Source organism: Diabrotica virgifera, chromosome 10, assembly GCF_917563875.1.
Source record: "Diabrotica virgifera virgifera chromosome 10, PGI_DIABVI_V3a".
Classification (NCBI taxonomy): domain Eukaryota; kingdom Metazoa; phylum Arthropoda; class Insecta; order Coleoptera; family Chrysomelidae; genus Diabrotica; species Diabrotica virgifera.
This window is the reverse complement of record NC_065452.1, coordinates 33,562,234-33,589,613: the sequence shown is the minus strand read 5'-3', so window position 1 is coordinate 33,589,613 and position 27,380 is coordinate 33,562,234. Positions and strand designations below refer to the sequence as shown.

The following is a 27,380-nucleotide window of genomic DNA, read 5'->3' as shown; positions in this document are numbered from 1 at the left end:
GTTTTTTATAGTTAGTCAGTTGATCCATTTTGGGACTTACTTTAAACGCGCGTTTTTTTACCCGCGAGAAGGGGTAACTACCCCCCAAGTAAAAACAACCAACGATACAAGTTCAACTTTGAAGTAAACAGTAAGTAGAACCTAAAACCAGAATTTCATGCAATTCGGAGTTGACTCTGAAAATTAGGTACACTCCAAAACGGTCATTTACTGGGCTATTGTTGTTTATTTGTCCCGATCTACAACCCTAAATCCCGATTTGTTTTTGCTTATGTACCGATTAAAAACAAATCGGACCTGGCAACACTATCACAGCATAACAACCCTGCTAAAAGAATCCTTATGTCACAACCTGTGGGAAGTAGAAATAGGGGTAGGCCAAAACTTAGATGGAAGGATGGTGTAAATGAGGATGGGACAAAAATAGGCGCAGCAAACTGGCAACGGTGGCAATGGATAGGACTGACTGGCGTAATAAACTTGGGAAGGTCGAGGCTCTTGCATAGGACTGTAGCACCATTGATGATGATGATGATGATATTGTTGAGCTATTATGCTCATATAACAAACTTAACTAGGGCAAGGACTATAATAATACGTTATCAATACAGGCCTAGGAGGAGTACTAAAATGTTATGTATTTTCTGTTCTTTTGTATGATTTGGAGACATGGACTCTTAATAAACAATGTCTCAATAGATTGGAAGCATTTGAAATGTGGACATATCGTAGAATGCTGAGAATCTCGTGGACTGACAGAATAACCAATGAAGAAGTATTAAGAAGAATAGAGAACAGCAGGCAGGGAGATACTGGATTCCATCAAAATAAGAAAACTACAATATTTGGGTCATATATAACACGTGGTGACAGATATGAACTCCTAAAATTAATTATGCAGGGACAAATTCAAGGAAGGCGCAGCATAGGTAGGAGAAAAATGTCCTGGCTGAGAAATCTCAGAGAATGGTTTGGATGCAGCTCAACTGAACTCTTTCGGGCTGTAGTGTCAAAAGTTAGAATAGCAATGATGATTGCCAATCTTCGTCGCGGAGATGGCACGTACAGGAGAAGAAGCTGGTATTTGGTCAGTATAGTTAATGTCTCCTCATAAATAGGTACCGTTATTGTACCATTGCTTGTAGAGTTCGAAAATACTGCCTATCTCAATTTGTTACTGGGACATCCTGTATATAGGTAAATATCCGCTTTGGCAAATATTTTTTGCCTGGAATCTCGGTGCACACGAAAGATCCTGACCACACTACGTAGGTTTTTCTATTTTTATACTTTCTCCAGACATATAATAGTTTTTAAATAGCCGCAGATCAGTATTTACATTATCTGATGTACTGTAAGCGGATAAGTGGGTTCTTAAAATATATTGTATTAGGAAATAATAGAATTTATGTTCCCGACAATTGTTTTACTGAATGCTATCGGAAAGAAACAATAACCGATTCTATAAAAAATGTGGGGAACATATTTTTAGCATACGAGCAGTGTCTAAACATTGCTTCAATTTAATTCAATATCCAACGTGACGTTATATTGAGTACATGTGACTATGCACGTAACAGGTGTTATAATTTGACAGATTTTGATTTTTTTTTTTTTTTTTGAAGAAAACGTGAATTTAAATTCTTCTTCTTATACTTGTTGTAGATCTATCGATCTGTTAATTCCGACGTTAAAGTATTTCTTGAGAGGTAGACTGCCAGCTATCTCTCCATCTTTTTGGTGGTCTCCCCGATGGACGCTTTCCTGCTGGTTTTCCTTCTAGCGCAATTCTTGGTAGTATGTGCTCCTCTATTCTTTTTACATGACTGAACCATTCTCTTCGTCTTTGCCTGCCCCATCTGGCTACATCTTGCACGCCACATTGTTCCCTGATGATGTTGCTTCGTATTCTATCTCTTCTTGTCTTCCCTGCTTTTGCTCTTAGTGTTTTCATTTCGGCTGTTTGTAGCATATTTTTGGTTTTATTGGTGTCTTCTCTTGATTTAATGCCATAGGTCATAACAGGCCTGATGCAATTTTTATAAATTCTAACCTTGCTGTCCATTCTCATATATAGGTTATTCCAATCCACATCTCTGAAACATCCGGACAAGACAGCGGCCTTGTTAATTTGTCCTCTTAGGTCTCTGGCTGGGCCATGATAACTTGATAACTCTACACCTAGATATTTGAACTGGTTTAGCTGTTCAATGGGTTTCCCCTCTACCACGAGCTTGCATCTAATTGGGTCTTTCGCAATGGTAATGTATTTTGTTTTCTGCGTGGATATGTTCATGTTGAGTCGTCGACATGTTTGATAGAATCGATAAAGTTGTCTTTGTAGGTCATCCTCGTCCTCTTCAATCAGGGCTGCATCATCCGCATAGCACACTATACTGATTGTACTGTGGCCGAGTCTGTATCCTAGTTGTAGCGATTCCACATCTTCTATTATTTCATCCATTAGCATATTGAATAAATATAGACTGAGGCTGTCTCCCTGCCTGATTCTTCCTGGTGTTGGTATGTTGGCCGTAGTGGTGTAGTTTGTTTTAATTTTTGTCGTGTTTTTATTGTTCATTTGTTTTATGACTTCAACAATGTTTGCCGGTATCCTTTTTTGCTTAATTTTCTTTATTATATCGCTAAATCTGACTCTGTCAAATGCTTTCGTTAGGTCTACGAGGCAAATATATGCAGGTTTGTTATATTCTATCGACTTCTCTTTCACTTGTTTCATGACAAATATTGCGTCCGTCGTCGACCTGTCTTTTCTGAATCCTTGCTGTTCTTCTCTGTTCTTTATCTGTGATTCCAATTTATCCTTGAGTATGCTTGTGAATAACTTCATTGTCGTATTTAAGAGAGTTATTCCTCTGTAGTTGTCCGGGCATGATCTTTGTCCTTTCTTAAAAATCGGTATTGTGATACTGGTGTGCCAATCTTGTGGTATCTCTGCTGTATTTCAGCAGTTCGTTTGGTATTCCGTCAGTACCTGGCGATCGTCTATTCTTTAAGATCTTCATTCTCGCTTCTACTTCAGTTTCTGTAGTGATATACCTGTCTTCTGCATTGTAATCGTGTTCGTCATTGTCGTCTTCATCTTTGTAGAGTTCTCTGAAATATTTTTCCCATGTCTCAGTTGGTACCCCCTTTGTCTGTACAAATTCAGCTACTGGTTTTTTAATTACTGGTAATTTAAATTAAATCAGTAAAATGATTGAAGATCATAATATAACAGCACTACAGGCCTCAGGGGCTCATGACTTGAAATTTTTCAACTGTTTTTCTTCACTTTACTCTGTCAAGGGCAGATGCCTTCCAATTTACAACGCCTGCTCTTTGTAGATCCTCTTTGACTGCTTCCAGCCACTTTTTTCCCTCACCTCTTAACAATATACTTTTCGCCTATCGGTACCCTGACATCCTTTCCACATCTCCCAGCCAGCGAAGTCTTCTAGTTTTAACCATATGGCTAATTACTAGCTTCCCAAATAGTTCTTGAACTTCCACATTCGTCCGTCTTCTCTTTTCGTTCTCTCCTACTTTCACACAACTGAAAATTTTCCTCAGTACGCTCCATTTCAATATTTCCAATTCATTTTCTTCTTGACACTCACTACTATACAGTACTGTAGGTTGTATCCCCGTACTATATAACCCAATTTTGCTGCTTTTGCGATAAAACTACTCTTTAAAAGCTTGTTCAATGTTCCAACCGCTCACCTTCCCTTCGCAATTATTTTTTCAATTTCTGGAACTTCATCTCCTTTCTCCGTTATAGTCACCCCTAGGTGTTCAAATTCGTTCACTTTCTCGAAACAATATTCTTTTGCATCGTTATCAATTTTAATTTTCAAAACCTGATCTTCATTTGGTGTATCTCCCATTTCCATAAATTTTATTTTGTTTGTTAATAATAGTCAAACCGTACTGCTTAGATTTTCTTTCAAAAAGGTTAAAATAATCTTAGCAGTTCTATTTTTGTTCTTACTATGTCGTCTGCATATGCAACTACCTGAGTTCTATTGTGGATCGTACCTTGCGTTCTAATCCCGCTTTCCCTGAATATTGCCTCTAATAAACAATTGAAAAAGATTGTTGACAGAGGGTCTCCTTGCTTCAAACCCCTTCCTACTTGAGGAGTACCTACTTTAAACTTTTCTGAGAGGCAACTCTCCAGTGCTAGTCGATTTTCTGTTCTCTCCAGTGTCATTTTCACTAGTTTGACCAACTTCTCCGGAATCACAATTAACCAAAGTGCATAATAAAGACGTTTCCTTACGACTGTATCATATGCCTGCTTGAAATACATAAATAGGAGCTTCATGTTTAGCTGCTGTTCGTAGGTACTGCTGTGAAACATATTTAGTACGAAAATATGATTGATGGTAGATCTTCCTTTCTTAAAACCACCTAGATTTTCTCCTACCTGCACACTAAAATATCTGTCTAATTTTTCTCTTATAACCTTGGCAAGGACTTTATAAATTACATCAAGCAAAGCAATATCTCTGTAACTTTTACACTGAGATTTATCTCCTTTTTTAAATATCGGGCATATTACAGCCGTCTCCATTATTTCGGCATTTCTTCCTGATCCCATATCATCTTTAGTAGGCTACATATTCTCTATTCTAATATTTTACCCCCATGTTTAATCAACTCTCCAGGAATGTCGTTGATATCCGCACTCTTGTTATTCTGTATATTTCTTAAAACTTCCATTATTTCCTCGTCTGTTGGAGGCTCCACTACATCCTCTTGGTTGTAGTTTTCTTGTATCACTAGCCGTTTTCAGTGGTCTTTGTACTGTGGCTGTATCAGGTCTTGTTTCTGACTGCAGTTTTGTTGGGTGGATCGAGCAGCTCGACAGTAGTGATGTTGAAAAAGTAACTATTCGTTACAAATTACTCGTTACTTACGAATACCGAAAGTAACGATTACTATACAGAGAGGCAAATCGTTACTTTGATTACTCTGATTACTTCGTTACTTCGTACCAATCGTATCAGAGATAGTAACGACTATTGTATCTACTTTGATTACTTTGATTACTCTGGTCACTTCGTTACTTCATACCAATCGTATTAGAGCGAGTAACGACTATTGTATCTACTTTGATTACTCTGATTACTTCGTTACTTTGTACCAATCGTATCAGAGCGAATAACGAGTATTATATCTACTTTGGTTACTTTGATTACTCTGATTACTTTGTACCAGTCATAACAGAGCGAGTAACGACTATTGTATCTACTTTGATTACTTTGATTACTCTAATTACTTCGTACTTCGTGAAGGTCGTTATTATATCGGAATACCTATACAAAATACCTACCTACTGAGAAATACGATTCTCGATATGATTACCGGTATTCAAATGCAAGAGTAACAAAAGTAAACATACTAGTAATCAAATCATTTTTATCCCTTAAACAGATCGGTGAAGGTCGTTGTTATATCGGAATACCTATACAAAATACCTACCTACTGAGAAATACGATTGTTGATATGATTACCGGTACTCAAATACAAAAGTAAGAAAAGTAATCATAGTAATCAAATCATTTTTATCCCTTAAACAGATTGGTGAAGGTCGTTGTTATAACGGAATATCTATACAAAATAGCTACTTATTGAGAAATACGATTCTAGATATGATTACCGGTACTCAAATACAAAAGTAACAAAAGTAATCATAGTAATCAAAGTAACGAATACTGTAAATGATTACTTTATACAAAATACCTACCTACTGAGAAATACGATTCTCGATATGATTACCGGTACTCAAATACAAAAGTAACAAAAGTAATAATAGTAATCAAAGTAACGAATACTGTAAATGATTACTGTATACAAAATACCTACCTACTGAGAAATACGATTCTCGATATGATTACCGCTACTCAAATACAAAAGTAACAAAAGTAATCATAGTAATCAAAGTAACGAATACTGTAAATGATTACTTTATACAAAAGTAACGATATGTAACGAATACTCGAAAGTAACTATAATCAACATCACTACTCGACAGAACTGTTGCCGGTCCCAAGTTCGGATAAAGGAGGAGGGATCTACAGCCAGGTTAACACCCTACTGGTAGATTTTAGACCCATGGAGCTCATAGAAACAGGATTTATGCCTCGGAACAGGAATGATTTCATTACGCGACCGACGCGAGAAAGAGGACACATGACAAAATTTATACTGGAAAGAGATGCCAAAAAAAGGCTGAACTACTGCAGGCATGAATCAGCTCAGACTCTTAGAGGCTTTACTCACAAGTGACATCCCGTCTTTATGTGCAACTGTTGTATCCTTTAGCATTTCAAATGCTTTTGTGAACATCCTGTGTAGATTAACTTATTCATTTCTGGTTATTTCTATTGATTCTTATTATGTAATGTGTTGTCTCTCTGTATAGAGCTTCTTTGGATAGTTAATCCAAGTATTATTTTTATTTGATTTTATTTCCTCCACCTCCGTTCTATGATCTCTTATAAAACGTCATATTTCCCTTTGGTAAACCATAAAAATCATGCTTCATTTATTTTGAAAAACGTTTCTAGTGATCATTCTCGATTTTTTTTACCATATCATTGTGTTTCTTCTCATATTGTTTTTAATTTTGTCTTTGACATGGTTGACATGTATTTCAGATAATCTTTTTTCTTTTGAAGTGTTTTGACTTAGAAACAATATCTTTATTTTATCAAGAACTAAGCTAAGATATTTGAGTTATTTTCCACAGCTTTCTGTGTAATTGTAAATTACTTTTAAATCACTTTATATGATAATATATTTCTGCTTTTTTCTCTTCTTCTTTTTTGGAGTAGATATCTTGTTGAATCATCTTGCAGGTGATAAAACTGCTGAATGAAGAAAGCATTGTGTAACTCACGCAAGTCAATAAAAATATCTATAAAACAGTAGAAATACATCAAGATTACAGACCTATATTATGTAGTAGAAATCATGAATGTTTATAGATATCTCTTTATGAAAACAGAAATTTTGAAGCTATCAAGAGAGAAGTAATTGAAAGATTTGTATAAATTATTTTCAGCTGGACGAGTGCCAGGAAGGTCAACAATTGATATTGTATTTAGGTTATCACAGCTGATGGACTTGTTGCTTCACAGAAAACTAAACTAAACGATGAGTATACAGGCGAAGTATATTGTTTTTATTGTATTAAATTTCATTCAATAAAACAACAAGAGAGAATGAAAAAATTGGAATATTTGGGCCATCTAATGAGACGACAATACACATTTTTACAAAATATAATGCAAGGTAAGGTAGAAGAATAAACTGGCTATAGCTATGGAAAATATAGAGGCGTGGGCAAATCTAACAAGCCCTAAAGACTGGCAGAACATCATCGCGCTAACATATAAAAAAACATGTAAACTGCGATAACTATATAGCTATATGTCTGTCATCGAATGCTTTAAGATATATGCATACGAAAATAATAGAGAAGAAAGTAAAACAACAAGTAGAAAAAGAATTGGGTGAAGAACAAGCGGCATTTAGACCAGGAAGACAGGCAAATGACAACTATCATAACAGCATACATCACATCAAAATAATCTAGGGGACACTTATATTAATAATGTTAAATCAATGTTAGCTTGAAAATACAAAAATAAATTTATGTTTTTGATCTTTGTTGTTGTTTTGTCGATTATTGTACCAACTTGGACGGTAGTGCTAATAAGAATGGCTATAAATTTCATTCAAAACTTCAATATGCGTTTTCTGTCTATAAGATAAAAATATTTCTTTAGTGGTACCTGATTCTCGATGTCTCTGTGGATTTTTATTTAGTTTTGCAATTTATAATAATGAAGAGACATCATTTAACACCAGAGCGGTCATTTTGACTGCTTTGTATTTTTAACCCTCCGTATTACTTATGCATACTTAGTTGTTTTAGAAAGTTGATAATTTAGGACTTTTACTAGATCTATTTGAGGATTATAATTCTTCCTTTACAGGTACTTAGTGTAATTACTTTTTGAGATGTGTTAATCTATACCTAGAAGCACCAGGGCAGTCAATTTGACTGCTTTCTATTTTTGACCCTCTGTATTACTTATTCATAGTTATTTTAGAAACTTGATAATTTAGAACTTCGCTACATCTATTTAAAAAGTACAATTTTTCTTTTACAGGTAATTACTTAGTGTAATTACTTTTTGAATATGTTTATTCTACCTAGAAAAAATGCGGTGCTTATTACGGAGGAGAATTACCAAATCTGAGCGATTATCAACAGATAAATTTGCACTTGCGTCGGCAATATGGAACCCATTTATAGAGAATTTTATATTTTGCTGGCTTACTGCTAATGTCTAGTCCAAATATTTAACAAACGGATTTCCTTACCTACGGAAAGGTGAACAACGACCAGACAATCAACTTCTAGGGGAACATGTAGTTAGCCGTCTAAGAGGACCATTTATGAATAAAGGAAGAAATGTCACGACGCATAAAAAGTATTATGAAAGAAGGCTACCAGCAGTGTTGGAACAATAAACCGAGCAAGTAAGGACATTCCTCGGCCAATAAAAAAACGAAAAGATGAAGTTATACAAATCAAAAATTTTAATATAGGAAGATTGGAGCTAACCAGGGAAACCAGGTGTACCAGAGAAAAAGGATCAAAATGTTCAAGCGCTGAGTTCTCTATACTCAAACAATATTGAAATAGGTATGGGTAAAAAGGAGAAATCAGAAGCAATGACCTACTACAACCACACAAAATACGGAGTAGACGTTGTAGATCAGATGGCCATACAGTGTTTAACCAAATCAGCTTCAAGAAGATGGCAGTTGCAGGCTTTTTTAATATCTTAGATACGGCAGGAATAAATGCTTGGATTCTATATAAGGATGTCACTGGCTGCCAAATATCTAGGCAAACTTTCCTACTCCAGTTAGCAGAAGAATTGCGACAAGATCATATGACTAAGGGCAGGACAACGTCAACGGATACAAATTAGAGATACAACACCTCAATCAAATAATAGACATAGGCAGTGGCAAACAGGGAACTACAACAAAAATAAAACATGTGAAATTTGTTTTATACCTATGTAAAAAATTTGTGTGTAGGTCTTGTACAACAAGTATATTATGCAACGAGCATTTAATGATGGTCATTATGAAGAGTGTATGAGGGATACGAAATGAGCCACCTAGCGGCGAATTTCGTATTGAGTACGAGCTTCATAATGATAATTAAATGCAAGTTGTATACATGATTTTTTCTATGATCATTCACAACAAAAAATATATTCAAATTTATTAATTTTGTGACGCAAACAAATTATGTAGTTTGTAAGTTTGACAGTTTGTTTACATATTGAGAAGGACGGGGTCGAGTTCGCTCCCAATGGTAAGAATTTTACCTGAACTAAAAAAGGTAGAGTCCCAATTGGCTCCCATAGACAACATTTATTTTACCTAAACATGTCGAAAATATCACCCAGCGTTGTCACTTCTTTCAAATTTTCTCTTTTTGTTAGAAACAGGTACCTTCCTAGAAATATGTATGGGAAAGGAGGAAGACCTAACCCTTCGGTCCTAACTTAACTTTCGGGTATTAGAGTGTAGAGCGCAAACCGGCCGTTTTCTGGTAAGAGCGCAAAACGGTCGAGCGCATACCGGCCGACACCGATAATTTGTGTTAAAATTTAAAATTTAATATGCCAATGTTGAACTAAAACAAACTCTAAAAGTATTTGTCTAAAAGTATAATTTTCCTATAAAAAGTCTATATCACTATGTAAATTTCCTAAGCAGTATAAATATTGCACGATTTGGCAACAATGTCTAATGTTTCCGCGATTATATGAGAGCCTACCCGCATTCATGCGGGAGCCAATTCGTACCCTTCTAAAATAAACCTGAACGAAGCGGAGCGAACTCGACTTCACCCATTGAGAACTGTCAAAGTGTATGTATTTGACTCACCATTGGTCACAGCGCGTTTGCCACCTTTATCGCGAATGCCATATCGCGATTATATTGGTTAAAACTATGTAACTTAATGAAAATCTGTATCATAAAGAAGTTCATTATGATACAGGTAATGACATCTTAATTGATATATTATAGTATGAGAATAGAAAAATTAACCAAATATGTCTTTCATTAGTAGGTATTAACTCAATATAGGTTTTTTTCAAGTAAAAAATGATACGCTAGTAAAAAATGAAAACGACTGGCGATAGAAAATTCTAATACCCGTCATCTTGACCGCTCCGGTGCTTCTAGGTATGCAAAAATGCTGGTGCTTCTAGTGTTAAATCGCAAAGCGCAGTGGCATGCTATTTGAATACTTCAAGCTGGCAGAAGTCAAAGAGACATTGCTAAGGTCCTTCACACGAACAGAAGTGTCATTAATCGTTTGTGGTTAAGTTTCAAAAAACGGGTGATGTTGCTGAACGTCATATAGGCCGTACGACGATAACCAACCAGATAATAATAATAATAATAATATCGTATGGCATTTTTGCCGGGGAGATCCTTTCGGATAGTTCCAGCGCCAATTACATCTTTAACCCTGTTTCAAGTAACTAGTGTCGATGTACACTAGCCCAGGGGGACCGACGGCTTAATGTACTCTCCGAGGCACGGTGAGACGGCTCGTGTCATTATTGGAAATGAAAATGGTTTGTCTTTGGCAGGGATCGAACCCACGTCTACTGGCGTATGAGGCCAGCGTTTATGCCGTTACCCACGGCCGCTCACACCAACCAGATTGAAGATCGTTTTATTAGGTTGCATGCTTTGCGAAACGAGGCTACCAAAGACCCATAAAGTATTTGTAAGTGGCCAATCCATTACAAATAGACTGCATGAGGTAGTGTTAAATGTTTGAAGACCTGTGAGAGTGCCTGTGTTTTCCAGAGGAAATCACGCTCATCGACTTTAGTGGGCACAAGAACACGCAAATTGGGTAAGACGTGAGCGGGCCACTATTTTGTTCACAGATGAGTCCCGATTTAGATTTGCACCAGATACAAGACGGACAAGAATTTACAGACGATCTGGCAGTGCTGAACCATTGGCAACCGCGCAGGAGGTTGATAAACAAGGTGGCAGTATAATGATACGGGGTGGCATCAATCTTGGTGGAAGAACCAATCTCGTTTGTCTGGAACAGTTTCTAAATGCAACAGACTACCGCGATAATATTCTCGAACCTATTGTTTTATCCTTTGTACCACAAGCTGGTCCTCAATTTCAATTAATGCACGACAATGTGCGTCCGCATACTGCCAGGGCCGTGCGAATATTCCTTGAAGATAATGAAATGGACGTTTTACCATGGCCTGCACAATAGCCAGATTTAAACCCAATTGAGCATGTATGGGACATATTGGGCAGACGCATTTTATAACAAAATATTGCGTTTAATACAAGACAGCAACTGTTTAGGGCCTTTCAATGGAGTGGAACAGAATACCGCAGCAAGAGATGAAGGACAGTAATCAACAACTGTGGAGGTCATACACTATACTAACTCATCCTAAAGACTACTTTGTAGGAAGTTGAGGGGCAACAAATTGGTTTTTTATTTATTTTTTTTTTTTTGTTCCCAGTTTTTGACTTATGGAGTTCTCTTTTACTATTCTTAAGAGCTATTGCAATAATTAAAAAAAAACATGTTTATTTTATATTCGGGACACTTTTTTTTAAATGTTTGAAATAAATTATTTGAAATACTTCTTTAATCTCGCATTTTGTTTTTATCCCCTAGATTATTTTGATGTGTGTATATCGTTAGGAACCTAATGGAAAGGACCATAGACACAGGGGGAAACTAGTATTAGCATTCATACACCAAAGAGCAGCATTTGACATTGACACAATAGAAAGAGAAATTATGAGAAATGTTTGAGGAAAATAAATGTACCAAATACATTGATAAAAATTATAGAAGGTACTACAAACAGATAAAAGGAAGAGTACAAATAACAGGGAAACGATCGGAAGAATTTAATTGGAAGAGATAGGTATATTAAACAAGGAGATAGTGTCAGCCCTTTGCTGTTCATAATAATAATGAACCAATTGATAAGAAATACTAGAGTAGGAGTAGGAACCAACCACCTACAAACAATAATAGGATACCATAGATTACAACCGGTACCAATAGAGTCCTTAATGTATACGGACGATAAAGTACTAAAAGCAGATTCCGAGAATAAAATGCAGAAACGAATGGATATATGGGTAGGACCAATAGAATAACTAAAAATGGAAATAAACGAGGAAAAAGGTAAGAGAATAATAATCAGCAGCAAAAAAAGATAAGAAAGATAATGAAATAGAGATAAAATGTAACAACCTGGAATTGGAAATAGTTACAACTTACGAATACCAGGAAAGTATAATTACTAATGACGGAAAAATAGACTAGGAAATAATAGATAGAGCAAAGAAATCAAACAAGTTATACTATGCATTAGCCCCAATACTTTCAGAAAGTAAAGTTACTGGCTCCGGATTTCAAACCCAGAAATTACGCTATAGAGTATAGAGGATGAAATAGGTAATATAGTAAGCGATATGGATGCGGTTCTGGGGACTTGGATGAAATACTGCACAGAACTCTATAAAGCTGAAACCTCTAACATTAATCATATAACAGCACTGCAAGTCTCAACAACAACCCTAGAACCAGATATTCTAACGTCTGAAGTCGATGAAGCCATAAGACACCTTAAAAGAAATAAATCACCTGGTTGAGATGACATCACGGCAGAACTTTTACAGAACATGGGTGAACATGGTCTCTAATTAATGTGAAGACTGTGCAATCATGTATGGAGAATCGGCAAATGGCCCAGTGATTGGTGTACCGCACTATTTACTCCCATTCATAAGAAAGGCGTAACCACAAAATGTAGTAACTACCGAACCATTTCACTAATTTCACACCCAAGTAAAATTCGGTTGAGAATAATCAAGTGTCGCATGCAGACATACCTGGATAGACAAATACCACAAGAACAGGCAGGCTTCGTGAAGTGTAAAGGCACAAGGGAGCAAATTCTTAATATGCGACAACTCATTGAGAAAGCACGAGAATTCAAAATTCCGATGATCATCTGCTTTCTGGATTATCAGAAGGCATTTGACTGTGTAGACTGGACAGTTTTGTGGAAAGTTCTACATGAGATGGGGGTTCCTGATCATCTGTCAGCTCTGGTGAAAAGCCTATATGAGAACAGTGAAACCAGAATAAGAATTGAAAACCATAAGTCCGATCCTTTTAAAATAGGTAGAGGAGTCCGACAAGGATGTATTCTATCTCCAAGTCTTTTTAATTTTTATGGGGAATATATAATGAGAAAAGCACTCGACAAATGGAATGGCGGTATTTCCATCGCAGGAAAGAAGATCTCAAATCTCAGATATGCAGATGATACAACATTAATAACTGCATCCGAAGAAGAAATGTCCAGCCTGCTGCAGCTACTGGAAGCCGAAAGCAATAGATATGTGGTCTCAAGATCAATAAACAAAAAACAAAAATTATGATAGTAGATTATTCAAATTCACTTCAGACAACAGGAGCCTTAGACCAGTTTGAAGTGGTTAACGAGTTCAATTATCTAGGATCCTACATCAGTAATACAGGATCTTGTGAAACAGAAATACGCAGGAGAATAGGCATGGCCAAAAACGCTATGAGTCGATTATCGAAAATCTGGAAAGATCGCTCCTTGTCGAAGAACACCAAAATAATATTAGTGCGTGCCTTAATTTTTCCCATATCTGGACCTCGGAGGTAAACTACACTTATGTCATTTCAAGCAACTGCGTTTAGCCTGTGTTTGCAACAAAGTTTAGAGCACTTAGGATGTTAATAAAAATCTGATATATACCATAATTGGTTGAAAGACAATATGACCATATTTTAATGATAATATATAACCAATTTGTATAATCCAACTAATAAAATAAGTGGATTAAAGGAACTTGTTCAAAATAACACCATGTCGACATAGTGTAGTTTACCTCCGAGGTCCAGATATTTAATTACGGATCCGAGACATGGACAATGAAATCGGACGACAGAAAAAGGATTGACGCCTTTGAAATTTGGTGCTGGAGAAGAAGAGGTGTGGTGCAGAACAAATCACTCAATCCTCCAAGAGCTTAATATTCAGACTCGACTTTCCTCTATTTGCCTCTCCACCGTCTTAAAATTTTTCGGCCATATTGCAAGAAGAAGTGATGATAATCTTGAGAGACTTATAATTTCGGCAAACGTTGAAGGGCGCAGAAGTAGAGGGCGCTTACAGAAAGCCAGTGGAAAAACATTCTCTGAATCCATGAGGGAAGTTCAGGACAGAAGCCGATGAAAAGAGATAGTTGCTCGTATTATAGGAAATCACGACACTCAGCAATGAGGAAACGACTGAGGAGGAGGAGGAGGAGTCCCAATACTGGGAAAAAGAGATCTTACACGAGAGACAACGATAAAAATATATAACACAATAATGATACAGACTGTACTCTATTCAAGTGCAAACTGGACAATTCTGAAAAAACATATGAGCAGGATAAATGCAATGGAGATGAGACACCTAAGAAGGATAGTTGGAAAGACAAAATGGGACAGATTAAGCAACGAGACTATTAGGAGGATGGCCAACCAAAAACCAATAATGAATAAAATAGTAAAGAGACAAATGAACTAGTATGGGCATCTGATGAGGATGCAACCCAGCAGAATTAAAAAAAAAGCAAAAAACATCCTAAAAAGAACAAGAGGAAGTCCAAGAAAAAAATGGATACAGCAAGTAATAGAGGCGGAAAAGCTAAATAAAAATCACTCGAGCAATTGAAAATACTGGCAGGAAATAGAAAAGGAATGGAAGAGTTGGGTGAATGGAAATTAACATAGCTACCCAAATCCAACAAAAAGAAGGGGAGAAGAATTCCGGTAGGTATATAGACATTTAGAATATTTCAAAGTTAATTAAAGCCTGAGACAAGGATGTTGTCTATTATCTACCCTCTTCAAACTCGGTAAAACAAAAAACAATAGCGTTCAACTGTTTCAGATGAAGCAAATATTTAATTTTTGAAATGATTAATAGATTAAACACTATCGCCCACTTGGATGTGACTCAAGCCATCGCCAGTTCAGGATTGACAAGGAGATCAAAATTATTTATGAAATATCTGAGTCATTTTCTTTTCTGGAGTTCTTGTATAAACACATCTTGTTTATGACATGCTACACAAGATGAAACAGCCTTGTCACATGCGGTAATATGAAGTTTTGTGTGAAATAGTGTCATGAATTCATAATGTTGACTTTTCTGTGCAATGAAACTTTTGTATTAACAAGATGAACTTCTGGATAAAATTAGAGCACTATTTTCAAATGAGAAAACTAATTTATGGTATAATTTAAGTGCAGAGTGTAAAAACTATCGGGGAATATCACTGTCAGATGTGGCCTATAAAATAATAGCGACAATCATTAAAATTAGTCTGGAGGTAGTAGTTGAACCACAAATAGGGGAATATCAAGCAGGGTTTAGGAAAGGTAGAGGAACGACCGATCGAATATTTATAATGAAAGAGATACTGACCAGTTGCTATAAATACAAAATCTCGGCGATAGTATTATTCACGACTCTGTCAAGAGAAAAAATTGTGGAAGTTATGGAAGAATTTGAAATACCTACGAAGCTAAAGAAAGTAGTGACGATGACATTGAAGAAACCTCAGAAGATTTTGCAGTCAGATCATAACTTAGGCAAGAAGACCAGCTATCAACGCTAATATTTAACATGATACTAGAAAAAATCATTAGGAATAGCAACTTAAATAGAAATGGGCACATATTGTACAAGAGTGATCAATTAGTGGGATATGCAGATGATATGGCAATTGTAGCGACGAGTGAAAAGATACTGAAAGAAATAACAGAAATATTAGTAAATGAAACGTATAAGCTGGGTCTACAAATAAATCAAAAGAAAAGCAAGGTTATGAAAGTAGGAAGAGAAATGAGAAATGGGACAGAGTTCAAGGTAGGCACACAATTTAGGAGAGTTTAAGTTTGAGGAAATAGACAAATCTATCTATCTAGGAGCAGGGATAACAAACAAGTGTGAAAAAATGAAAGCCAGATTAAGTAAAGCCAATCGATCTGCGGGAGCTATGAAGTATTTACTACGATCAAAGCAGTTGTCTTGGAATACGAAATTCATAATTTAAAAGACTATAATAAGACCAACAGCGATATGAGGAAGTTTATAATATTTACAAATAACCACAAGTAGATAACGTAATAAAATCAAGAAGGTTGCAGTGGCTGGGTCATATAGAAAGAATGAACGATGACAGAGTGGTCAAGAAAATAGCATGGAGAGTACCAGATTATAAAAGACAGAGAAGAAGACCATGAAAAGGTAATAACAGACTGGAAGAAGTTAAAAAAGCTATAGATATATAATTTAAGTATTAGGTATGTTTATGTATATGGGCTTGTTGCAACTCATTCTTCAAGGCAAGGTATTTGGAAAGAGAGGACCAGGGAGAAGAAGAATATCTTGGCTTCAAAACCTGAGAAAGTGGTTTAATACATCGACAACCGGACTATTCAGAATAGCAGCAAGCAAAGTTAGGATAGCCATGCTGATCGCCAACATCCGGAACGGATAGGCACCTTAAGAAGAAGAAGATGTATATGGGATTGAGCCACAATTATGGGTGTAATAATAATTACATTTTTAATTAATTAATGTTTGACGTTTGGATTTCCACTCCGCAAATCGTTCTCAAAAAATTTCTTAAAATTCTGGGAAGATTGTATCTAGATTTCTTAGGTTTTGTATGTCTTCTCTAAAATTGGCATATTTGGCTTAGATCTAACAGGCCACACAAGTGTGTGGTTAAAAAAATTGTTTGAAAGTCATGTTATTACTGTAGGGGTGTCAAGTTTTGAATGCTTTTTGTGTGATTTTGTGTTAACAGGGCCCCCGCTACCATATGTGCAAAGTGTGCAACGCACACGGGCGCCATCCTTTAGGGGCGCCAAAGCCCGGGGTCAAAAATTGCAAAAAAAGCAAAGAAACAAAAAAACAAAAAGTTTTAAAATAAAAGTTGAGAAATTAAATAGGATTCAGTTTCAACACACACGAAATTTTATTAGTATATCATCCAGTTACTGCCGATTCCCATTTGCGAGAACATATCAGAAGTCAGGCATTTTAATTTATTTTGTTATGCTTTTATTCTGTTTCATTTTGATATTTTAGCCTACTAATAATAGTCCATTTACTCACGGTTTTTGTTGTAAATTTTAAAGAACCGCTTATATTGACATAAAATTGGTCATACACATACCTAACAAGAAAAGAAGTAATACCTACTGTGCCGATGGGGTACTCTCGCGGGTGAGAAAACATGCGTTCAAAATAAGTCCGGAATTGGATAAACTGACTAATTCTAAGAAACTTTTGTTGTATAGAGATTTTCACTAAGTCAATTCTTTTCGAGTTATTTGCGAGTGAGTATGTTCATTTTTCAACAAAAAATCCCGTTTTAGACGGTTTTTCGCAATTAAAAATAATTATTTTATCGAAAAAATACTCTTAGCAAAAATATAGCTTACAAGAAAGTGAAAAAAATAATTTATATGAAGTCTGTAAAACCCAGTAGAAGCAGAGTTGTAGCTAATGAAAAGTAGGTTCTTATTCGTCAAATTCCAAATCGAATGTCATTACAACTTCTTTAAAATGTTTAAGAAAAACTTTATTTATATGATCTGTAAGTTTCATCGGTTTAAAGTGCTCATTTTTGAAAAAATTTGGTTTTAAAATAATTTTTTTTTCAATCTTGAAAAATTTCTTTTTCCAAATAACTTTAAAAGTAATTAGTGATACCAAAAATCTTAACAGTAAAAAATGTAGATTTTGCTTTTCTGAGTATTTAGGATGTTTAGTTTTCCTTCACGACAAAAATTGGAAGATACTGCTGTTCAAATTTTGCATACACTCATGATTAGTAACTCGTTCAGCCCTTTCGCCCATTTAACTACAGCCTTTTAAAAAATAAGCACTTTGAACCGATGAAATTTCAGATCATATAAACAATACATTAGTAAAGTAACTTGTGGTGAAGCGGTAACGAATAATTTCATTTGGGATACTAGGGGGTGGGTTTCATGATTTTTTTACCAAAAAAGGGACCAACATCATTTTTAACTTACTTACTTTTGATATTAAAAAAAATATAGCTTCTTTTAAACACTTTAAAGTTGTAATGAGTTTTCCCTGAAAAGTGCTTGATTTTTTCGTTATTTCACGTTGAAATATTTGATTTGTAATTTGACGAATAAGAACCTTCTTTCCATCAGCTACAACTCTGCTTCTACTGGGTCTGCAGTATAGGTACTTACACCGTTTTTTTTTTTTTGTTTTTTTATAAGCTATATTTTTTTGATAAAATACTAACTTATTGAGTTATTTGCGAAAATCCGTCTAAAAACTTATTTTTTTTGTTGAAAAATTATCATAAATTGACTCGCACATAACTTGAAAACTATTGAAAAATCTTTATAGAAGAAAAGTTATTTAACATTAGTCATTTTATCCAATTCCGTACTTTTTTGAACTTATGTTTTTTCACCCCCGAGAAGGGGCGAAACTCACATTCCAAAGTTCAGTTTTCTGGTTTATTTCAAGCACCTACCTAACTTCAAAAAATAAATAAAAAACACGATCCAAAATGCCTTAAGGGGCTTACGGGCGCCAAAATCCTTTTTTGCACACAGGCGCCAGTAACCCTTACGGGGGCCCTGTGTGTTAATTTGTTTGTGGAGTCAGTATCATAGATGTGGTTGTATAAATTAAGTTTTTTAAAGTTTTGTAGGTAGAGTGTGGTTCGTGTATTGTGTGTTGTATATGTATTGTGTTGTCCTTATTACAACCAACCAAGAAGAACTAGCCACAATGCTGGCTCAATTAGCACACGCATCAGAGAAGATAGGATTACAAATGAACATGAGTAAAACCAAAATCATGACAATTACAAACGACAGAATAAATATAAATATAAATAATGTCAATATTGAGATTGTTGACGATTATATATACCTGGGTCAAATAATCAAAGCTAATAAAGAGAATCAAACAATTGAAGTACAGAGAAGAATCCGACTGGCGCATGGCGTGGGCAGCATTTGGAAAGTTAGATTGATACTAAAAAGCACAAAGATACAACAGTACCTAAAAACCCGTGTATTTGACCAGTGCATCCTTCCTGTTCTGATCTATGGCTCAGAAACATGGACATTAAGAAAGGCCAACATAAACAAAATTGAAATAACTCAGAGAAAAATGGAAAGATCCATGTTGGGAATAAAACTACAAGACAGAAAAACCCACAAATGGATAAGAGAGAAAACAAAAGTAAAAAATGTAACTGAACATATATTATAACAGGGTTAAAATGGAGATTTTCTGGCCACAATGCGAGACAGGAAGATAAAAGATGGAATGTTGAAATACAAAACTGGAGACCGTGGATGGGAAGAAGAGGAAGAGGAAGACCTCAGGATACGATGGAAGGACGATATTAGGAAGGACGATTAGTAATCAGAGGTTGGAAGCTGACAGCTAAAAACAGTAAACGATGGAAATTATCTATCCAGCAATGGGTCTAAAAGGCCTGTTAACGCTACACATACATACACGAGATGGTTGTGATTTGTTCTTAGACTTCTTTTATTTCGCTATTGTTGGTATGTTCTTGTTGTTGACTTCTTCTTTTAGAATTGGCAACCAAAGCCTGCTACATTCTGCTGTTTGATACACATTTTTCTTTATTAAGTAGGATCAGAGCTGCTTCTTTGACTTTTCCCTTTTTTTAGGTCTGTTTCTTTTATGATCATTGACGATATTAAGGGTTTAGCAGTAAAATTATAAAGGGAGCTTTAGATATACCTAATTATTGAACCACTCACAGTCATACACCAAATGTATTATTATGTGTACTTGGCTCGATTTTTTAAAAATACCAAAATAATTAATTAAGATTCATAAGTAAGGAAATTTAAATATACCAGATAACTAAAGACCATAACTATAAAAATCAAAACGGGAACTGGTGTATGTTTTCAAAAAACTGATAGTGTGTAAATAAATTTACTAAAATCAGCTAAGTACTTTCAGCATTTTTCATGCCATCATCAGAGCTATCGTCTTATTGTAACTACCTCAAATGAAGAGAAAACTTCGAGCAAACACATTCTAATTTTAAAAATAACCCAGGGATCATACCACTGGTCAGGGTAAAAACCCTTAAATATATAAAATAATCACATTTAATGTGTTTTAAAAAATGGCTACCATTTTTACAATCAACAGCTGTTACTGACAATATATTGTCAGTAACACATTAAATGTGATTATTTTATATATTTAAGGGTTTTTACCCTGACCAGTGGTGTGATCCCTGGGTTAATTTTTAAAATTAGAATGTGTTTGTTCAAAGTTTTCTCTTCATTTGAGGTAGTTACAATTATAAGACGATAGCTCTGATGATGGCATTAAAAATGCTGAAAGTACTTAGCTGATTTTAATAAATTTATTTACACACTATCAGTTTTTTGAAAACATTCGCCAGTTCCCGTTTTGATTTATATACATAGAAGTGTGTACAAGTCAAACAGTCTGTTTCTATTCATAACTATAAAGACCGCATAAAATACTATGGATAGTAAATCAAGATCTAGGATACAGTCTGGTTTGAGGAAAAACGATTCAACGGCTAAAGTTTTACTGGAATTAATTGAACTTATTGTTCAGGGTGTTGATATAGAAGAACCTACAAATGGATTAATGTGCGACCTAACAAAGGCATTTGATTGTGTGAATATTCAAATAGTATTGATACAAATATAGTACTACGCTGGTACCTATGATTAATGTGATTCCTAATACATTTCCAGTGAAAAAAATAACTCTTTGATAAGTGTTGGCGATACAATAATTGTTTTTTATATGCGTGTCCGCGAAGATTATAACTACCAAAATATTTATAACGAAAAGATTTAGTCCATAATAAATGCCGACGAAAACAATTATTTCTGAGAACTTTTTAGTAATTATAATTTTCGTGGACCCACAAATAGAAATGATGTTTTTTGTTGATTCTCCTCAAAAATAGGGATTATAATGTTCACAATCATATAATCGAAAATAATATTTTTCGCGGCGTTCATTGAAAGTTCTACTCTTAACGGCATTTTTCGGAGTTATACTTTTCGTAGGTGGCGGCGTGAAGAACACATATTGTTCGTATCGTTTTCGAGGTCTACCCATTGATCGTCTTCCTGTTGTGGAACCAACATTCGCCATCTTTATTACTCTATTTGTTGTATTTTTTTTATTATTCCGGTTTTTTTATAGCGTTCTCCGCCTTTTGGTTCCTAGTTTCCAGCTTCGTCGGCCGTTCCATTCGCCAGGGTGAAGGTTCCTTTTCGACATTGCCATGTGAATGCCGCCTAGCCAGGATTGTTTCGGCCTTCCTCTCGTCCTTTTTTTCGTTAGCATCCATTTTTAAATTTGTTTTGGCAGTCTGGCGTCGTCAATTCTTTCAACAGGACCATACCAGATCAGTTGGTTCCTTTGAATTTCATCTATGATGGTTGACTTGACTCCCAATATATTTCTAATTTGGCCATTTTGTATTCTTTCAAGCCTTGATTTTCTAGCTGATCTTCTCCAAAAGTCCATTTCCAATGCAAGTAGGCGTTGTTCCAGGTATTTAATAAGATGCCATGTTTCGCATTCATAGAGCACTATACTTTTAAAGATGAGATGAGAGTTAAGGATGAGATGTTTTCTTTGATTTCATAATTCTTTTAACCATAGCATCGGGTTTAGGCATCCAATCACCCTTTTTCCTTTTACAATCCTTTGCTCTATCTCTTTTTCGGTGCGCCCACTCTGGTTGATTGTTGTTCCTAAATATAAACAAAAATACAGGTCATAAATTTAATCACATATTCTGGGACCAAAAATAGTTCGACTGAACCTAACTTACCTTAGTACAAATATGCACATAAAAAAAGTTACCCCTTTGAAGTTACCAAATTAAAATCTAGAGACTAACATCTAAAACTATTAGAGATTTTTTATTGAAAATGGACATGTGGCATTCTTATGGCAGTAGCATCTTAAGAAAAAATTATAGTGAAATTTGGACACCCCTTAAAAATTTTATAGGGGTTTTGTTCCTTTAAACCCCCCCAAATTTAATTATTATTGTAGTACCATTACACAATGTTATAAAAACTTTTTTGCGTCTTAGTACTTTTTCTAAAAGTCAGTTTTTATCGAGATATTTGGAATATTTGTCAAATCCACCACATATTTGTATATTATGGTTAAGTACGATTATGGAGACTTGGCAATAACAGGTAATAATATGAAAATTTATTTATGATTTACAATTTTTGGTATACGAGTATTTTGAACAACGTTAAAAAAGAAGCCACATCTCGATAAAAGGTGCCTTATCGAAAAAATACAAAGAGGCAAAAAAGTTTTAAAAATACTGTGTTTAACTAATGGTACCGCAGTAATACTTTAATTGGAACGTACACAAACATTTGGGGGTTTAAAGGCACAAAACCCCCATAAATTTTTTATGTAAACATATTAAAAAAGAAGCCGTATCTCGATAAGAACTGCCTTATCGAAAAAATATTAAGAGGCAAAAAAGTTTTGAAAATATTTAATTTAACTAATGGTACCACAATAATAATTTAATTGGCACGTACACAAAAGTTTGGGGGGGTTTAAGGGAATAAAACCCCTTAAAAAATTTTAAGGGGTGAACAAATTTCACTATAATTTTTCGTCAAGATGTTCCTACCATAATAATGCCACATGCCCATTTTCAATAAAAAATATCTAATAGTTTTCGATATTTTCGAGAAAATGGATTTTCATTTTGTAACTTCAAAGGGCTGTAACTGTTTTTATGTGCATATTGTACTATATATGTACTAAGGTAGGTTAGGTTAATTCGAACTAATTTTGGTCCCAGAATATGTACTTTAATTTACGACCTGTATTTTTGTTACACCCTATATATATTCCTCACAGTTCTTGATTGTTTCATGTTCGTTGACAATTAGATCTTCTACTTCATTCATCTACTTCTATTTGTTGTCGTTCGGTTAATATGATCGTTCCATTCCATTATTCTATTTCTGATCCAGTCCTGATATTTTTCACCTTCCATCTCCGTCGTGTGTTTGTAATTCTAGCTCTGTCCCATAGTGTCTTACCATCACCATCGATTTCATCCCTACTGTTTCAAGTAATCTGTTTGTCCTCTCCGTGTCAGGTCGTATCTCTTACTCTTGATAAACATAAATACTTTACAACAAATTCGTTAGGTAACAATAACTATGTCTAAAAATGGTATACATTTTTATTTTTACTTTAATTTAATAACTATGTCCTTTCTACAGATGACATAATCTTCTTGTGTATGGGTAAAACAGATCGCAGTAAGGAACTTCTACAAAAAGCTAAATCCTGGTTTAATTATAATAAACTTAAATTAAATGAACAAAAAACTTAAACAATAGTATTTAGTTCTGATAGATGGGTTAAACCTTCTGAACCAGTACAGTTACTATGTGTTACAGTGGATACAAGGTTGAATTGGTCTCAAAACCTTGGAGGACTGTGTTAGAAACTCGCCTCACAGGTTTTTGCCATAAGTAGCCTGGCTACTTTGAGTCGAAATATCCTTAAATCAGTTGATTTTGGAATGGTTCATTCTCCTTTTAGTGCCTATTTGTTTCGAATATTGGCGATCTTTCTGGTTATAATTATTTTATTAACTGATGCTTTAAATATATTAGTTGTTGTTGTGGAGAACCATTTCTTCAGGATCTTTAACCATGATATTCTTCTTCTCCCAATTCCTTGCTTTCCGAATACTTTATCTTAAAGGATTACCTTCAGCAATCTGTATTTAGTGCCGTTTCTCATTATGTGTCCGAGATATTCTAACTTTCTCCTTTTAATGGTATACATCACCTCTCTTTATTTCTCCACTCTTCGTAATAAAGTGTCGTCGGTTATCTTGTCCGTCCATGATATCCTTAGGATTCGCCTGTATAGTTACATCTCGAAGGCTTCAAGTTTTTTCTCCATTACTTCAGTGAGTGTCCAGGATTCAACTTCGTAATGCAATATTGAGAAGATATAACATCGTAGGAGACTTACTTTTATCTCCAGATTAAGGTTGTGGCTTTTAAAGAGTTTGGCCATGTTATTGAATGCACTCCTAGTCTTCTTTATTGAATGGTTCATAATGTAGGTACTGAAATTCTTCATCCTCTGCTATACAAAACTTTTCTATCAATAATTTTCAAACGGGGTATAGAGTATAACACTTTAGCTGCCGTAATGTTAAAAAAAGTGGGTCCCTACGGCCACAAGTCTCCCGTTTCTATGCTTTTGAGACAACTACGGTATGTCACACGGCTGTTATTAACAACATCATGAGATTTCATGAGACACAATATTTGTGTCTCACGGCAGCTAATGTGTTAAGCCTAAGAATTCGTTCTAAGACAGTTGTAAATAGCATTGTCTGCCACCTCTTTAGATACCTATATCGAAAGAGGTGGCAATGTAAAGAATACTCATGAATAGAGCTTAAAGTGAATATATATAGTCCAGCTCAACAGGCCTCAGGGGCCCAAGGCTTCAATAGTTTTCTTCCATTTTTTTCTGTCTTGTGCTAGGTTTTTCCAATCTTGTACCCTCAGCGACTTCAGATATTCTTTTGCCGATTCCAACCATCTTCTTCGGGGGCGTCCTCTTTTTCTTTTTGTACCAGCCTCCGTGTTTATTAGTTCATTGGGAACCCTTCCTTCTTCCATTCTTGCTATATACGCAAGCCATCTTAATCTTTGTATTTTGGCGAGTGTTGTCATTTTTGGTTGTCCATATATTTGCATTATTTCTTCATTCGTTCTTCTTCGCCAGATATTCCACTCTTTTAGACCTCCGTACATCCTTCTGAGGAGCTTAAAGTGTAGAGATGGAAAAATTTAGAAAAGCAAAAATCGTATGAAACACAAAAAATACGAATCTACCATCCTAATTTGATTAAAAACTAGGTTAAAATATATGTATCATTTCTTTTAGTTTTAATAAATATTAATATGTTGGCATAATTCCACCTTAACAGCTGTGGAGTTTTTTAAATTAAATATATATTAACAGATAGCGTGTAGGTTTATTATTGGAATTTTTTCCCGTGCTTCTAAAATATTCTCCAGGTATATTAATACATCCGAATAGATTGATCTATAAACTTATTTTCGTACATTTTTGTTCTAAAACAGTATAATCTGTGTAGGATATATATGTAAGAAACAGGATAGTGTAAATAATTTGTAAATGGCAATATAAAAATATTGAATGAAAAGTGGTTTCTATATTTAAACATATCTACAGGGTGTAACAAAAAACTCATAAATTAAATCACTTATTCTAAGAACAAAAATATTTTGATTGCACTTAAGTTACTTTAGTGCAAATGTGCACATAAAAAAGGTATAGCCCTTTGAAGTTACAAAATGAAAATCGATTTTTTACAACATATCGAAAACTATTAGAGATTTCTTATTGAAAATGGACATGTGGCATTCTTATCGCAGGAACGTCTTAAAAAAATAACAGTATCTAAAATGTGTGCATCCCATAAAAATTTTATGGGGATTTTGTTCCATTAAATCTCCCCAAATATTTGTGTACGTTCGAATTAAATTATTATTGTGGTACCATTAGTTAAACACAAGTTTTTAAAACTTTTTTACATCTTGGTATTTTTCGATTAGCAAGTTTTATCGAGATATTTTGATTATTTGTAAAATCCACTACCTATTTTTACATTGTTAAGTAAGATTGTAGACAGCTCCAAGGTCTGTATAACTTCACTTTAATATTTACAAATATGTGGTGGATTTTACAAATGTTCAAAATATCTCGATTAAAACTGGCTTATCAAAAAAGTACTATGAGGCAAAAAAGTTGTAAAAACATTGTTTACCTAATGGTACCACAATAATTATTTAATTGGAACGTACACAAATATTGGGGGGTGGGAGTTAAGGGAACAAAACCCCCTTAAAATTTTAAGGGGGTGCACAAATGTCACTTTTATTTTTTTAAGATGTTCCTGCCATAAGAATGCCACATGTCCATTTTTTTAATAAAAAATTTGTAATAGTTTTCGATATGTTGGGAAAAATCGATTTTCATTTTGTAACATCAAAGGGCTGTAACTTTTTTTATGTGCACATTTATACTAAGGTAAGTTAGGTTCAATCGAAATATTTTTGGCCCCAGAATATGTGTGTTTTAGTTTATGATCTGCATTTTTGTTACACCCTGTATACTGATAATTTATGATTTTCATGGTCATACACGATGATCTAAATATGTAACAGTCTAGGGTATCCTAGTGTTGGCTTGTTGCCTGTGATGCACTACTATCTTTTCTGCTACTTTTAGATCAACAAGAGTTGAACTTACTTATTTCTGTCTTTTAAAAGTAAAATGAAAATGAAATAAAATATGTGGTGTAAAAATGGCATCTTTCGAGAATGTTTGCGAGACGATTTTTTTAGTTATTTTTAGAGTAAAATTATATGAAGCGAATTTTTATTATTAGATCCTTGCTTCATCCAAAAATAACGTATCATATGTTTTAGAGGAAAATCTGGTTTATGCCAAATTATATAACATTAAAAACATGCTAAACAACTTAAGACACTTTTTTAAAAAAATCACCGTAACTGGAACCTTAAAACGACTTTGATTCCCACGCACATAAACACTTGAGTAATAATTCTTTTTCGGTGAATTTTTTCTTAGTGAAGAAGAGAAGAGAACATTTTTTTAAAACGTACCCTGCAAGGTAGTGGCGAGAAGAAACAATCCAAGGAGCAGCACCAGCCCAGAGGATCTTCGGTAGACCTCCATGGCTTCTTGTCACTACACCGGTCACATAAAAGTCCCGCACTGAGGCACTGAGCGCCCAGATTACGCTGGACCATCGCATATCATCGCAGCGGTAGTCAGTAGCGCCGAACCGAACGTGCCAAAAATACACATTTGCGAAAATCGAATTCACTTTGTGTATTAGCCACTTTCTGAGCACTGATAAATGACCCTAACCTTTCTTTACATGCCAATTAAACACTGGCGTTACATTTTTCAGTTTATCCGCACCGATCTCAAGCTTCGGTGTTTCAAATTATTCTCTTCGCCTGATCGAAA

General features: G+C 34.9%; 1 protein-coding gene across 2 annotated transcripts in view; it reads right to left on the bottom strand.

The window, feature by feature from the left end:
* The window catches only part of LOC126893200 (otolith matrix protein OMM-64), a 150,873-nt gene extending 123,694 nt beyond the window's left edge, over positions 1 to 27,179 (bottom strand). For both annotated transcript variants that reach the window (XM_050663162.1, XM_050663164.1), the window contains exon 1: positions 27,011 to 27,179. In XM_050663162.1, coding sequence (XP_050519119.1) covers positions 27,011 to 27,083 — 73 coding nt within the window. In that variant the 5' untranslated portion in view covers positions 27,084 to 27,179. The remainder of the gene's footprint in view (positions 1 to 27,010) is intronic.
* Positions 27,180 to 27,380: the final 201 nt, after the last annotated feature.